This window comes from Pygoscelis adeliae, unplaced genomic scaffold (genome assembly GCF_000699105.1).
Source record: "Pygoscelis adeliae isolate BGI_AS28 unplaced genomic scaffold, ASM69910v1 Scaffold86, whole genome shotgun sequence".
Classification (NCBI taxonomy): Eukaryota; Metazoa; Chordata; class Aves; order Sphenisciformes; family Spheniscidae; genus Pygoscelis; species Pygoscelis adeliae.
Window position 1 is genome coordinate 3,346,009 of NW_008824930.1, and position 17,175 is coordinate 3,363,183.

General features: G+C 39.7%; 1 protein-coding gene across 1 annotated transcript in view; it reads right to left on the reverse strand.

Annotated features, from left to right (window-relative positions):
* Positions 1-17,175, reverse strand: part of MYO10 (myosin X) — a 97,124-nt gene that overhangs the window by 10,346 nt on the left and 69,603 nt on the right. Inside the window, exons 23-32 of the mRNA XM_009325005.1 lie at positions 16,892-17,175; positions 15,499-15,622; positions 13,926-14,169; positions 11,549-11,644; positions 8,066-8,159; positions 7,240-7,295; positions 4,686-4,828; positions 3,460-3,654; positions 2,153-2,310; positions 762-885 (exon numbers count right to left, since the gene is read on the reverse strand). The exon at positions 16,892-17,175 is cut by the window's right edge and continues 607 nt beyond it. Coding sequence (XP_009323280.1) covers positions 762-885; positions 2,153-2,310; positions 3,460-3,654; positions 4,686-4,828; positions 7,240-7,295; positions 8,066-8,159; positions 11,549-11,644; positions 13,926-14,169; positions 15,499-15,622; positions 16,892-17,175 — 1,518 coding nt within the window. The remainder of the gene's footprint in view (positions 1-761; positions 886-2,152; positions 2,311-3,459; positions 3,655-4,685; positions 4,829-7,239; positions 7,296-8,065; positions 8,160-11,548; positions 11,645-13,925; positions 14,170-15,498; positions 15,623-16,891) is intronic.

Here is a 17,175-nt window from a genome sequence, read left to right on the forward strand (position 1 = left end):
CAGGAAGTCTTACCTGAAATACCTTAGCTTGTAATCAGCTAGGACCTCCCACCCTCCTCCCAAGAATGAAACTTCTGATCTGAGCAATATCTTGTTTAATACACAGTTGCAAAATAAGATAAGCAAATCCATTTAAGGATACCAAATTCACAACCATCAATAGCTCTGAACCATTCGTTCAAAACAGACTTCTAAGTTAGTGATTGAGCCAAGGATATTAAAAGACACGATTACATCTGTTTCAGGAGTAAACAACCCATTACTTTTTAGAATAGTGTCCACTCAAATCTTGTTCCACATAAATAATGCTTCCCATCACAACTGATGAAACTTACACTTGTTAATTGCAGCAGTTGTGGCTGCTGCAGCTCCCCTCATGAGATAGGATGCAACAATAATTTGAGAAAGAGACTATAATTCAAGGAGACTAAATGAATTGGGTTTAGTTGCTTACTTCAGTGCAAAGTTTTTTCAAACTCGGTGGTCTTAACTGCGTTGGTGAGGGCAACAAACTTGTATTACAGCAGCGATAGCAATCTTCCCTTCTGCAACACCCGTGCAGGAGCACTACAAACCCACGGCTCTATGCTAGACAAACTGCTATTCTCTACCTCCCGAAAGAGAACAGGGAAACATGTCTATTTGTACTATAAAAATATATTTTGCCTACCATTACTTCACTATAGCCCATTGACCAAAAACTCCCATCCTCTGGTTTAGTCTTTCATAAGGAAAAGCGTTTCTGTGACTGAAAAACTTACAGTTTAGATTGATGTCCCCATACGGCAGTGGCAGTAACGGCGAGTGCAACGGATGATGAGTGTAACGGAGAATAGGGTTTCTCTTATAGATCTGTTCAACCACATCAGCATTCAGGCAGTTTTCCTATGGGGTAAGAAAAAAGCAGGCTTTGGGGTCCGGCGTTAACAGTAACGCAATGCTTTGTGCCTTTAGGTCAGCTGTGAAAAAATTAGTCATCGGTGTTACCAACACTATTTGGTGCTAAATCCAGCTGCGGGTACTGTGGCTCCTGTGGCACTCTGCGGGCTATGAATGCTCAGTATCTGCTAACCTCGGAGCTTGCATAAGCTTACTTTATCTGTGCAGTAGAAAACAAACCACAGCAGAGCTGCGGGAGACAAAAATGAAGTTTCATGAATTTTTTTAAAGTGTATTTTAATTTTACAATCGTTTTTACTCCAGTATTTCATAACTGGAATTAAGACATCTGTATCCAAGTTTTATTTAAAAATATTTCTCCAGCATAACTAATTGGCCTTTTCAGTTAGATTCTACAGGAGCTATCGTAACAAAATAGTCCAGAAAAACTGCTGCTGTAAACCTGATGCACCTACTCTGACGTCTAAATACTGTTCTTTCTTAGGCCAAGTTTGACCGATGGGTGACCACTGTCTTCTATCAATCCTGAACTTCCACATATTTCTACTACTCTGAGGAACAGCCTTCATAGTCTTGTAATTCAGGACTTGATACTGTTTTTTTTTTTGGGGGGGGGGGGGGGGGGGGGGTGTCTCTTCAGAGAATCATCATCCTCTCTCCTGAAAGCAGATTAGCAAAATCTCCAGAAATACATTCTCTGGCTATGCATGCAATGTCTCCAACAGGACCATAAAGCAGTAAGCATTCATTGAGTATGTTTCTCATCACGCAGAGACATGAGATGTTCTATGATAGCACAGGCTAAACAAGAAACGAAGCATAATGGAAAAAAAAAAAAAAATCACACGAGCTGTCTAGTCCACATCCTGGCGTGCTGCTCACTGTGGACATAGCCAAACAGGTCTGCTAACTCACGAACCCGCACGCTGCGCTCTACTGCCTGGTATAGCAACATCTGTCAAGTTACACAAACCAGTAAAACTTGTTACTGTTTTCATGGAAAAAAGTTATCCTTCTTGGCCTCCAAGTTAAGTTGCACTTCATACTTTGCTCTCTTACTGTTTAGATAGAAATTCCTTTATCAGGTCAGTGAATACATTCAGGTTAGACAATTTCATGTGTCGCTGTGTGATTAAAGCTCACATTTTCTGCTTTATTACCCCGTATGGCAAAGCCAACATACAAAAGAGACTGATTTCAAATATTTAAGCAATCATTCTTTCCCACCCCACGCCCTCCTGTTTGTGCCTACCTTAATATCCTGAATAAGTTGCTGAGTTGGAGTATCAATCGGCGCTTTTGTGTCAATCACATTCTGGACGGCACTTGACCAGCGGGTCGCCTCATTAAGCAATTTTGTATAGAGACGGTAACAATGTTTGCGTCCGTATACAGTTACATTCCAATAACCTAGCACAACAGTAAAAATTATTAATCATAGAAGCTGTATCTATAAAAATACCCCAAATTCTGTCTGAAAACAGCTGTAGTCCCATCAGACCCCGAGTACTGCATTCTGGATCATGCTGGCAGTTTTTCAGGAACTAAGGAGTTGTACGAGTAATTAAGTATCACAATACAGATACTATGGTATTAAAGGAGATTCTCTCCTTTAAAAAAGCCTAGGAGTAATCTCTGAGTACAACCACCATCATGCAGCCTCCCATGCTATCCAGTAATCTTAGTGAAAGTGACCATAAACCACCACTATGGAATACTGTCAGCTACTTGTGGCTTGTGGGCCCTACTTCTCCAGTCCTGTCTGTAACAGGAAAATCTGAGACAGTCCTGCTTTGTAGGCAAGAGTCTTTCATCGTCTGTGGCACACGTACAAACAGGTATAAAGCATGAACTACCTCTTCTGTAAAAAAGTCATTAATTTCACACCACTGAAGTGGCAACTCTGACAGAAAGAGCATTTCAGTTCAAATTCTCTCTCTGCATCATTGTGTAGGCTTTTTATGAAGCAGATTCAATTAAAGAAAATCTGTCGCATCTTTCACTAGCAAAAGCCTCTTTGAAGTGTCAGTGACCCCAGTGAGATTACACAGGGCTGTCAACAGTCGCTTCTCATTTGCAAACAGCCACTTCTGAGTTGAAAACCAGTCTTGAAAATGCACGGGGAGCTGACTCAGATGTAGTATGTAGGTTAGCACAAACTGGACTCTCACTCTAGATCTCCCTATACTTGCTCCACCAACGTTAGTCCTCATAGTTCCTCAGCACATAAAACAGTGTATGAGGAGAGTGCCACCCATATGTCTTTCCCCAGGTCTTTGATGTGTAAGCGTAAGTGTTCACACTAACTTAGCAGCAGTGTGAGTCTACAATAACTTGAATGTTAGCGAGAACAGGATTTACTCCTGTACGCATTAATACCTCTGGTTTTTTGCCCAGTAATTCCCTGTAAAATGCCTCAGTGACTCAGGAACTCAATTTGTTCATCAAACTGCAACCATAACAATCCATTTAAAATATTCTTATGCACTGTTTGTTGCATTACTAGGTAGTAGGACAGAAAGCAACTGAAAGCATATTTGAACAAGAGCAAACAATTACCTGTCTCTTTGAAGATTTTTTCATCAGGTGGGACCACTGAGCAGAGGCTGTTCAGGACCAGCGTACCCAATTTCAAAGCATTTTTCTCCGAACTCTTGTAGTAGTCCAAAGAATTGTGCGTCAAAACAAACCAACGCTTCTTTAGTTTCAATGAAGACATCTTTGGGTTGTTCTTTACTTCCTTGTGTAGCCATCCTGATAAAGACACAACTTGAATCACACTTTTTTTTTTTTTTTTTTTTTAAAACAGAGGTGGACATAATTAGGTTGTTAAAAGTTAGTTGTGTACTTTCAACAACAACAAAAATATGATGTGAATTGTTTAGCCCACATACTTAACAACTTTGAGTAAAATTCTCAAACAATGAAATGATGAAGATATAATAAAATTAATATGAAAACTTTTCAACTTTGGTGTTTACCTAGAAAAATTCTTTTGTCAACTCACAAAAACGCTTTTGTTATTGTCGTGGTTTAACCTCAGTTGGCAACTGAGCACCACTCAGCCGCTTGCTCACTCCCCCCCACCCCCGGTGAGATGGGGGAGAGAATTGGAAGAGCACAAGTGAGAAAAACCCGTGGGTTGAGATAAAAACAGTTTAATAACTGAAATATAATGATAATGATAATAATAATAATAATAATACACAAAGCAAGTGATGCACAGTGCAACTGCTCACCACCCACTGTCTGATGCCCAGCCAGTCCCCGAGCAGCGGCCCCCCCTGGCCAGCTTTCCCCAGTTTATGTACTGAGCATGACGTCACATGGTATGGAATGTCCCTTTGGCCAGTTTGGGTCAGCTGTCCTGGCTGTGCCCCCTCCCAGCTTCTTGTGCCCCTCCAGCCTTCTCAGTCGGCAGAGCATGGGGAGCTGAAAAGTCCCTGACTAGTGTAAGCACTGCTTAGCAACAACTAAAACATGGGTGTGTTACCAACATTACTCTCATCCTAAATCCAAAACCCAGCACTGTACCAGCTACCAGGAAGGAAATTAACTCTATCCCTGCCGAAACCAGGACAGTTATCATTACAGTGTTTTCTTACATGGGATAGCAGGAGCATAATTACATCTGTATTAATTTGTGAGTAAACTCCACTGTACAAAGATGAGGCTCCAACACAGCCATGCAATGCTAGCATGTTGCCCAAATTGTGCTGTGGGAACAATCTCTTCGAAGCTTAATGGTTGTTAATTACTTTGTTACTGCCCCACTCCGTTCTTACCCCTCACAATGAATTCTTGTCCCTCCACTCTAGTGTCCCCCTTCGACCTTTGGAGCAGGGTTATCCAGTGATGCATCTCTTCAGGAGTGTCAGCATTACAGTGAAGAACACGATTAGCAGTGATGATCACAAATGAATTGGGCCTATGAGAATAAATGAAAAGCCTTTACAATCAAGATACGTACTGTTTACCTCACTCACCATAACCATAAACACTGTCCATTGTTTGCATTTTCTATTCAGACAAGTACTGTCTACTTCTGAAGCATTTATTTCAACACCACTAAACCTAAAAAAAATTAAGCATTTGAAGAGACTTAATTATGCTGGATTCACACCAAAATGCTAGGGCTCTGAATGGTGGGAAAGTTTACATTAAATTGCAACTTGTCCTATCTCAAAATAAATCTATGGTGAGAAAAACCTCCAATCTTTAATCAGCTTTGGATGTGAATCAGAACTCTATTTCAGGGTCAGATCTATTTAGAGTGTCTGCTTCAGAAGTTACATTAGCTAAAACCAACTACAGTTTACAAAGGTCTATAGTGAAGCAGCATGTGAACACCGATTCTTTTATTTTTAATGCAGTGCAACCCAATTCGCAGAGAGTACAATCTATTTTTAATGAGGGTCTGGCTTTTACCCAATCCTACACCAGGATTCACTGAAGCATGAAGAACTAGCCCAAGTGAACTGTGCCGATGGCTCTCTGGATTAGAGAGGCAGGTTCTTCAGCCTACAAACAGTTGCTTTAACCCTTTACCATTAATTTTTTCATCCTGTAACACACACAGTTTTTAAGAACTGCATCAGATGTAGAAAATGGGAACGATGCAGTCTGGGCCACCCCATGCACCAGAAGCTCACGGGCCTTCCTTTTACAGTTCTTGCAAGAAGGTAACTGGGTAGAAATTAGAACCAATCAAAAAAATGTTTACGGGGATGGAGAGGTTCACCCACATACGATACCATTCTCTAAAAACAGTGTGTGCCATGTAAAAGCTAGATGGATGACAGGATAAAGAAAAAAGGAAATAAAATGATTAGGAGGAAAAATTAGAAAACTGTGTGAAGGGAGGTTACAGTAAATCAAGTAACATGAGCAGTGTGTAAGTTATCTTAAAAGTTACCTAAGAGTTACCTACAGCTGGTGCTCACCCGTACTATAGAGGAGGGTAAGGGAATGATCAGAACCCAACGTTTTGGTCACACTCACCGTGGTGCTGAAGTGCTACATTATTCAGGAAGAGTGGTGGATGAGGAAACAAGTGGGCATGTGAACTGAACAGAAGAATTTTGAGGGCCATGTTTTAAAATGTATGAAGAGGGCAGCTTGAGATTGAGCTACACGAAGCATACTCTAGAAAGCTGGATAATGCGATACACAGGACAGAAGCTATAGATGAACTGTAGCAAGAGAACTGACAAAGGAGAGCGCTAAGGTATAAACTAAGGTAGATCAAGCAGTCAAACAGGAGGTTATGATCAGCAGCAGCCAACCTTCCAGGCTCCCCTCTTCTCCTCCCCAGTTCAGGAAAATAACAGAAGCCCTGTTCTTGGGATTCTTTCTGACTACAGGTTCAAAGGGCTCTCTGCTCAGCTTCTCTCTTTTGAGCCTGCAATAGTGCGTTCATATGTGTCAAGATAAAAATAATCTATTGCCTGTATAAGTCAAATTCGTTTCCTAATTGAAAAACCTTCCATCACTGATTTAGACTGAGAGAACTAAAAAACAAATTACAAGAAAAAAAATCTGTGTGAAAAATGCTTACAGGAGAAATGCCTTTCTAACTTAAAATCTTGCAAGCTCTGGATATTTGCATTGTACTGTTTAGGAAACCTGGGCTTATAATCACAGTTACTTGTGGTATCAGTGTCTTGGCAGGCCAAGGACAAACCGGTAACTTAAACCCAGCAGTTTCACACATGCGCAATGAGGAGACTGGAATGAACTCCTACAGTGCAAATAATACCTCACAGCCAGTAACCTTATAACCAGAGTCATAGCCTGAACCCAAACTACTTTTTATCCCCCAAAACACTGTTACTTGTTCAAGAACTAAGAATATCCTGATGGTTATTTTTTACGCTGCATTGTCTTCTTTGTTACAAGACATTTTTATTCTGGGAAATAATTCTCATCCCTGTAGAAGACGACATGCTTGCATGAGAAGGTGAACAGAAAAAATGTTAAAATGAATTCTTCTGCCTACTATATTGCTAAAGGACTCAAAAATAAGCTGCTGTTTTTCAGGAGCATTACTTGTATAAATGAAAGAAATATTTAATCTTCTACTTTTGGATCTCTTTAGTAGCTGGACAGTTCATATATGAAGCAGTGTCAGGGAAGTTAGTGAAGCCCCCACAAAAAGCACCGCCATGCCTATTCCATGTTTTAACATGTGGTGTTTAGTACTACGAAAAGGGAGACAATAATGAATCACTTTAATGCACGGTTGGTCAGCAGAATATAAAGACTAAAGTATAAAGCACCCGATTTTGGCTAGAGAAAGGAGAAAAAGAAAGGAAGTCACCAGGCATGGTTCTGACTTACCTATCTGGATTGTCAGCAGCACAGACAGAATCAATTAGTCCTACATCGAGTGTACCCTATAAACAAATATCCAACCAGAAGAGGAGGAAGACATTTACTATTACATTACTCACAGTACTCTTCTCAGAGACAGGTGAAAAGAGCAGCAGCTTTGATCAAGCACAGTGAACTGCGGGTTTGGTCATCGGTGTCTCTTAACCATTAAAACTGCTGAGGGGAAAACTAAGAGACTCAGATAAACAGATCCAGTAAAAGATTATCCCTAGTTAAGCTGGAGGCAGCTCAAAAACTACTCTTATTTTTCTATGCTTCCAAACCTGCTTGAATTTTTCACCTAGTGCCATAGATGGCATCCTCTCAGAACAAACTTCCGAAGCCATTAAGCGGAAGTTTTTATTTCCCTTTGCTTGATATTAGGTTCCAAATTTATCCCATTTATTCCCAGTGTGTTGTACAGAATGATAAATGCAGGACCAGAGAAATCTCAAATTTTCTACTCTTGGGTTTTTATTTACTCATTAACTGTATCTTTGCCAAACTTCAAACTCAAGCATATGCTGTGGTGTGATAGGGAACCGGACCGGAAAAAAACACCCCCCAAAACAACACTCATTTTTCATCAAGGTGAATGATGGGAGAGGAATCAGAAGTCAGACTCTCCTCTTGTACAGCTACAAGGTCAAGGACATGGAGCCTCTAGCCAGTGTCACAGCTACCACCGCATTTAAGGAAACCTAGGTTGTGACTCTCAGAAGCTGTGGCCACCACAGTGCTCCTTGTTTTCTAAAAATACTTGCTTCGAAAAGTTCTTCTGATTTAGACTTACCACAGCATTCTGTGGATTTGCCTGCTCATCATGCATCTCTCGGATCTCTTGCTCTGTGGACGCATGGACTTGACTCAGTACACTAAACCACTGGCTGTGGAGAGAAAGGCAGCAGTGTAAGTAAAATGTCGCTTCTGCACAAGCCTTTTGTCACCTTTGTTCTGCAGACATCTAGCAGGTTCTGCAGGTTTTTGAAATTGCTTAAGATTCCTTTTGTCAACATGCATAAAAGCAGCAAGGCTTTATGTCAGTTCAAGTAATACTGGGTACAAACAAGCCCCTCCAGATCTCCCATCCAAGCTCATGTCATACCCTTCTTCCTAAAGACAAATACCTTGTACAAAAAGTGGCATCTCTGAAAAACTGGCAGTAAGCACACTGAAACATGAGTGCTTAGAGAGTATTTATAACACATTCCAGACATTTCATCTGGAAAAAAATACGTTACTAGCTACACGCAAAGCCTTTAATGGGAAACCCAACCTTCAGATTATAAATCCTGCTGCACTGATAGCGTGACTGGTAATAGTTTCTTACAATGATACTTCTGCAAAGACCACCCAAGTCCATCAAGTCCTCTGTAGGAGCACAACTTGGAGGGGAAAAAGAATAAAAACCCCAAGCAAATATCTCTACATTTTTTGTTCCCTAAGGAGCATTGGAAAATCCAGCTGCTGGAAGGACCGGTGAAGTTGAACCAGAGACAATTTGTGCCACTCCAGTAGCCTTGTATATATCCACAATAGGAAAACTGGCAGAGAGGTTTCCAGTACTTTGGCCCCTAGTGCTGAGCAGCAATTGCAGAAGGATTTAATTCCAACCACACCTTCTCCTTCTGGGAAATCTCTACCCTCCTGGCACTTGTATATGACGAAGCTCAACTGCTCTAAGCAACCCCACTGAAATCTGAGGGCAGAGCTTGGCCTGTTCCGCAGGTTCCTGAATGCCATTCTTTGAGATATGAATTTGCCATTCTAATGAAAACCACCTGGGGCCAAGTTTGCAAAGGGCTCAAAAGCCCAGCCTTTAAAACAGACTCCTCACTTTTCTGCAGAGGCTTCTCCACCACCACCAGCTTGAGGAAACAAGTGCAAAACTACTCACTTTAAATAGAAAGCTATCTTTCCTGCAATTGCTTATAGTCACAGAATTTATGCCTATGACACTGAAGTGCTGCCTCCTTAACTCCAGCATTCAGAATCCAACTGTTTCCCATAATGTAGATATCTGGAAACTGAACTGCCAAAATAGCTTGAGAAAAACCCGTGTAAGTCTGTCAAACAGTACCATCGCTGCCATATCCTAAATCCCTTCTATCACCTTATGCTTTCATTAGAAACAATGCAAGGCACGAAGAAAAATGAAGATTTAGAGTGCCTGACAATAAAGAAGATGAGAACATATTTAGTTCTGCTTCTTTTGTTAAGACTCAGAGATACCCACAGAGAGGTTGTGCTTAACGCTTACTTTGCTGGATGTAAGACAAGGTCACTGAAACCCCCTCAAAACGAGAGAAGGGTAATCTAAAGAGTAGGAACCATCAGCTGAAGAAAACTAAACCTCATCTACCAAAAGATTCCCACAAATGAAATTCAGCTTCCCTTTTTGGGCTCAGGAATTGCAAATGTATTTAAATGTCAATCTTCTATTTAAAAACCAAACCAAGTCACAGCACTGTATGCACAGTTAGTGACAGTTTATTATCCGATTTGAAAGAACAATTCAGAGTTTTCAGAGTTTCACATAATCTTTGTGTAAACAATGAAAAAGAAATTAATCATGGCACTTTGCAAAAGACAAAGGCAGATTTTGCTCTCCTTTTGCTTTCTTCCCTCTCAGGACCTCCTTTGCTTCTCAGCTGAGTCCTAGAACCCAGGAGTAGGGAAAAAGACAGACTAGGGGTCTGAAAGGAATAAACCCTCAGCAATGGCTGCCCACCGAAGCGTTACTTCTTTCCTCAAATACACTTCCGCGATCAAAATAGTGATTCCTCTTTCGGGAGGGGGTGTCAGGTTTCTTTTGCTTTTTCCCATCATTTGAATAAAAAGCAACCTCAGATCATGATCTAGCCCATGTACAAAGTATTTTTTTCAATAGCAGATCCAGAACCAACACAGTCCAATAATTTTATACTTCACTTTTAACAATGCCAAACATTAATGAGGCTTTGACTTAAGCCCATCTGCAAATCCTTACACATCTCCCTCATTAAAGTTTTCTGGGATGACGGAGAAAAAAGAAACATGAAATACACTGGTAAAAAGTATTTGATCTGTATGGTGTGTTATATGTACTATACACAACAATAGCGTATAGTGTCTCCTCCTCCACACTTATGAAAAAAAATGAAAGAGATACATGACAACAGACAAGTCTTTATGCTGATAGTTTCTTATTGGTCCCTAGGGCACGTACACAAGTCTAATAGAAGAGACTGCAGCTAAGCCTTCATTTTAAAATATACTCACATCACACACGAATCTTAACAACGAGTACTGGAAAACTCATACTTATTTCAAGGGTAATTTTAAGGATGCCTAAAAAATGAAGAATGATTCTGCATTGTAAGCATTGCTAAATTTATACTCAGGGTCCTGTGATATAGGAAGGTATTATATCTTTAAAAAGAAAAGAATACAAAGCAACTTTCAAGGCTTCAGAGCAAAACTGGCTCAAGTGATGTTGACATAGGCATCCTGTATTCTGGCCTTGGGGCAGCAAGGCAGTGGGTAATAAGCTTTGATTACTAAGTTCACTTTATTTAAATATGCTTGATTTTTATGGGCAAGCATATTATTATCTCACATGAACTGTAGTGTGGGGATTTTTTTTTTTTTTTTTTTTTTTTTTTAAAGATGCACTACAACTGATCTGACAAGTCAGGCTTGCTCCTCACCTACCAGCATCCCCCTACAGTTTGATATGGATCCTTTAGCAACAAAAGCGACACCTTTTTTAAATCAGCAGAAAGGGAAACACTCTGTTGCACGCTCTTCTTATTCATGAACACGCTTCCACCCTAAAATCCAATGACCACATTACAACTTTTACCTGAAAAAAAACTGGGCTCTGCTTAGGCAAACAGATTCCAACCCTAAAGAACAGTACTTTATTTCAGGCAGATTACAGGGTCTTAAATATTGATTTAATCTACGCAGCTAAACGTAGCAGGGTAATGCACAAGACAAGCACCAATGGCTGATGGCTGCCTCTCTACAGACATACTGTATTTCAGAAAGTTGCTTGTAATAAATGGGTAACAGCCAAGTTCTAGGCAAATTTTCATTGGCAGTCTGACTCTTCCCACTAATGTTCTGCCACAAGATTTCCTTTGAAGAAGTATAAAATGCAATGTGTTTAACACAGCCTGAATATTTTGTGACAGTGGGCGAACAAATTAACGACAAGCACAAGTCAGAATGGCATAGAGGTTAAAAATGGAAAAAAAAAAAAGAAAAGAAAAAGGCCTGATGATTTTCATACCTTGCATCCTCAGGAGACTCAGCAATTAAGTGGTAGGTCCTATCACCCATTATTAGATCAATACCGTTTTCTTTGCCTGTATTATCAACAATCTCTCTGAAAGAAGAAAACGCCAAGATTGAGTATTAGGGATTGTCAACATTTTGAAAATTCTGTTCTGCTGAGAGGCTCGCAAACTACTGATACTTAAAATAACAGCAGTCAGCCTTAATCAGGTTCATTTGCAAGACTCACAATGTGATTTATCCGACAGTATTAATTCACCAAACGATAGTTGTTGTGTTTTCTGCCTATACGGTACACGTATTCAAACTACTAGGAATGTCACTATACCAAGTTGACTATTCTGTTACTGTTTTAACAGGAACTGAAGAAAAGGCATTATCTAGAGAGGCAAGGATAACTGATTTGAGAAATGGATGTATTTCTGAACTAACTGCATACCCAAGTAATTTTTGGAGTGGTAAAATGAAAGCTCTTGAAGATTAAAAACAAAAAGCAAACAAAACCTGGATTAGTGATTCTGTGTGGTTGTGAGTCAGCATAAAGACAATTCCAAATGTGACTTCTGAAAGAGCTGAGCACTCATCTGCTGAAAAGTTACATCTTTCTAAATTGTAGACATCTAAGTATCAATATGTTAAACAATCATGAACCACAAAGCACAAGATTTTTAAGGAGTAATTTAAGTATTACATCAGGTTTTCCTGACACTTAAGAAATCAACGTGATTTCCTTTTTGCTGTTTTACTGTACTTGTCTGAAGCTTATTATTTCTTTAACTAGCTATACTTCCTTATCAGCTGTACTATTCTCATAAATCTCTATCCTATAAACAATATATGCGAGCTCTGCTTATCAGACTCATGAGGACAATTTATCTGCTATTAAAACAAAAAGCTGTAATTCTGTACTGTTTCCTTTAATTTGGCTTCCTTCCCTCCCAATAACAGTGTCCAACAGAATACCTCCCGGTTCTGTGTTTTAAGTGAATAAGCCTAGGATTTATTTATTTGAACGGGGTCCCTAGTATGGAGTGGCAAAATATGTAAGTCCCATGATATGTTAGGAATGCACTCAGTGAATATTAAAGTCAGCTAGAAAAGCTATTGCTTATTTCTCATGACATACAGCTCTTTAAATACAAGTACCCTTTCTTTTAGCTATTTTATACACAAATAGTCATTGATTGAACCTACAGTTCAAGTTAGGTTCAGCAACCTTTACTGGCAATTTTGAAGGTACGTTCAGCAAAGACCTATAGGGCACAGTCAATGAAACAATGTAGTGACAACAACAAAAGAAGGTTTAAACATATTAGAAAAATATGCTAAATAAATGCTGTGGTACATGAGACGGAGTCAAATTCAGTTTCACAAAAAAAGTTGTGGTGGGAACGTCAGTCCTATTCAGAGTTTTCCTTGACAGCCGGCAGCCCATTGATTTTACAAGAGCAAGTCAGGAAGCTCACTGAACTATTTACTTTGTCCTGCCTGAAATCAGGCTCAAGCCAGGACTTCCAAAGAAAAGATTAAGCTAAGCTTTCAATTTAGTTTAAGTACTCTGATAAATTAACAAAATTAAATGGATAGTTGCAGATTATAAGGAGCAGAGTGGAATCAAGTGTTACAGCCATTTCTATTTTTCTCTACCTTGGAAGAAAGCTTAGGTACACTTTTATACAGAAATGAGACTACCAATGTTAGCACACTAATTTTTAAATTAGTTAGATAATCCGTAAGTTCATAAAGCATACTGACTGTTTGGAAGGAAAAATACCATCTCTTAGAAAACTTTTTCGATGCATGCTTCAGGAAGCACAGAATTTTGAAGTGTAAGGAACTTTGGTTAGCAAGACATAAGTTAAGTTAGGTTTAGTAATGCTATTCTTTTTAAATGAATATACGCATTTTAAAGACTTTTCTACCACTACCGCAATTATTTCAAACATGAAAAAAATCGTAAATGCATGCAGAAGATACAGCTTTGACCCATGCTAACTTAAATATATTGAGGGCCTATTAATTCCACCCTCTCCATTCTAGGTTTGCCTGCAGCTATGGACTTGGCAACGTGCCCCAAATTGCCCTGGGAATCATTACAGACTAAGTAGGGCCTCTAGTCTGGGAGGAAGCATAGATGGGTTCATTATAGCCGCAGTTTTCTGAAGTATTTGGCACTGGCTTAGCTCTGGAACACGCTGTAGACTTAGGAGAGAGCCAAGTAAGGACAACACTTGCTTTCAGTAACTTCATCGCACACACTCTCATGCTTGCATTCACACAATTTGAAGGCAGGGCACTCAACATCTTCCCAGATTAAGCCCCAAGAAGTATTTAGGAGGAACTATGGCTAACATACAAACAAATAAACCTACTTGGCTGTTCGGACATCAATGGCACCCTTTAGCTTTTCTTCACTGTCATTTTCAAAGTACATCAACCTGGACTGTCTGAGAACAAACCATCGTTTCTTCCAGTTCCTTCTGGAAAGCGTAGATGATCCACCCCCCTTTTTGTGAAGCCAACCCTGCTTAAGTGCTTCCTGCTTGGAACGAAACCACAGGAAGGTCTCATCTTTCAGGACACACCAGCGTCGCTTCCATGTGTTTATTAAGCCACCTGGCAAGAGAGACAGATGCGGGTTTATACATAGTTAAGACAAACAATTATATTATAAAAGAGAAGCTGTGACCAAACCAATGCTGGAAGATGCTTGACCAACAATGCTGTACTTAAACTGAGTCTCTGCTGTAAGCCACGAAACCAAAGATCTCATTTTTGCATATCCTTAAGGCCATCAATATTGTTGGCTATCTAAAGACCCTTAAATTATAAATTATAATAAATCTCTATATAACAAAAACATACATGTAACATATAATTATATAAACTTATACGTAACATATATATAATAAATAATAAATTATTAAAAAGTCTTGTTGCCTATGAGAGTCAGATCTTTAACACCGTTTTCAATGTATCTCAATGATAATCTAAGAAAAGTTTAACACTAAACTCTTTCCTCTCTCCAGGTTATTAGGAAGTAAGAATGTTCAACTCAAAACCACAAAACCTGGAAAAGCTATACTTAGAGTAGGAAATATACCAGTGTGAGCTCAGTCATACCAAAGAGTGGCTATACTGTCTAAACTTCTTGTGAGGTTTATTACGGTAGACAATACACCTTGCACTGTAGTTACATCACAGTCATAAAAACCTTAAGCAAACCAATATACTCCTGTCATTCCACAAAAAGCTTATTGCTAACTACGTCAGAAAGTAAAAGGCATGCTAGTGATGATGCATTATTTTTCACACAAACATAGCTGTGCGCACATTCATCACTGTTCCTATTCCTGGAAAATAAGTTATGCTACAGCAATGGGTATCATACAAGGATTCATCTAGATTATAATTTACTATCAATCATCAGAAGATAAAACCAAGAATCTTAACCAGAGAACTCCTGTGTATATTATTTCAGTGTCTCTCATGCCCCTTTGCTACACATATCCTTCTTCGTGTCTTTCAGATCCAAAATGAAAGTCGACTGAGGTCAGTGAAACTGGTCTGCAATGTAGAATGCTGTCTATGTTACAAGGTTTTGGGAGCAGGAATCACCTTTCCTCAGAATTTGGTACAATTTGACTTTGTGAGTTATTTGGCTATATTTATACTGGATATTCCATTGTTTACAAACTAGCAAAGATGTAAAATTAAACAGAGGCAGCCCAAAATGTTGATGCTCCTTTGCAGAGGGGAAATACATTGCTAGATGTAAGCCATTGCAAGTAACTTAATTTGAGAGCAGCTCAAATTAAGTTGTTACTTTTCCATCACCCCTTGAAAAATAAGAAAATAGCTTAACTCTACAGGAATTGGAGAGCAAGGTATAATAAACATTTTTGCTTATTTTGTGTATTTAGCAAATTCTGATTCACCCAGTACCTTTCATGTACAGAAAGCTGTGAAAGTAGGGCAGGCTGACACAGCTATAGACTGAATCCCTCCGGTAGGAAAGTTCATCATCTGTATCAAACCTGGAGTCAAAATCATCTTCACTGTCTTCAAACTACAGAAGAAAGGAAATAAAGGTGAAATGATCTCTCAGGAAACTTTAGAGAAAATTGGTTTAGAAGTCTTCAGCTAAAACATTTTATGATTCCCCACTGGTTTTCATCCAGCTAACAAAGGAAGGAGTACATCATAGTAAGTTGCAGCTTGAACTGTTTGATTACACACTAGCCCTAATGTCACATAACAAATCTGTGAAACAGCTTTGTAGCTGCTCAGGAAAGTTATCACTTCGCAAGAGCATGGCAAGGGTACGTTACCTTGTGCTACTTCCCTCCATCACTGAAGTGCTGTGGGTAACAGTTTAGAGAAGTCTTGGAAAAGAAACATATTCCACAAGCTGTGGTAATAGCTTTCCTCCACCCTCACCTCAAACAATCAGAATTTCTGTTCTGTATCTGACACGCACCCAGAGTCATGCAACAGGAAGGAATCCTTAACAAGAGACAGCTGAAAGTGTTCTCCTTTTAGGCAAGAACTGTCAACTTATCCCAACAACCGTGATGGCTCTTTGACTGGTTTCCATTACCTCAACTGTAATAGATATTTTGGTGTTAACATTTTCCTTCCAAGTCAGTCAGTGTTGCTGAAATACTTTTTCACTTTCCCAGCCACACAGTCTCACAGAAGTATTCTGTGAATGGTCGAGGAAATCATATTCTTCCAAAAATATTTGTCAGAGTGAAGCCCACAGTATACTCAGTAAACAGCACTGAAAAAGAGCTCTTCAGTACGAGTGTCTGCCTCGCTAATTCTAATATTTGCTGTCATGTGAAATTTACTCTCCAAGTCATCTCAAAATACACCTGGCATTTCAGGGACTTCTGCAAGCAGCTTATTCCATACTGTTGCAACTTGCATGCATAACTGAATCCGTGTTTTTCTGAAATCAATTCCCTACCATGCTATCTGGTGCCCCCCCTCGAAACACACACACAGAGAAGAATTTTGCTTATGAATTGCATTCAAGGCCATGCACTGAGCTCCTCACCAAATAACATGCAGTTCTGCATTAAAGCAGACGGAACCATGTCCTTGCATAAGCCTAGGACTGCAAACAGCATCTGAGCTGCCTCCAACTCTAATGCACTCACCCCAGTGGCATCTAGATGGCAACAGACAACTATGTCCATATGCAGTCTAAGCAAGTCAAACTACACAGCACAGACATTTCTAAGAACAGCTACAGTGACTCCATGGCTGCAGAGTGGAAAAAAAATCAGAAAGCACATATCAATTATCAGAAAATAAAAACAGTGATACTTACAGAAGACTGAGCTCCTTCAGAGCTAAATCGGTATGCTCCAGAGCTATTGTATGTCCCCACTGAGCATCGGTAGTCCGGTGACCACTGGCTACTGTGTGAATTAGAGAAGGTCACGCTGCTACCAGAAGTAATAGCACCATCTTCATAATCGTCTTGGTCGTAATCATAGTCTCCATCAGGAGAAATAAGTTCCACAGAATTTGGGGGTCTACACGATACATTTTCTGGCATGCAGTATGTGGATTCACCACTTGAAGAGTTGTGGAGACTGACTGTATCATGGG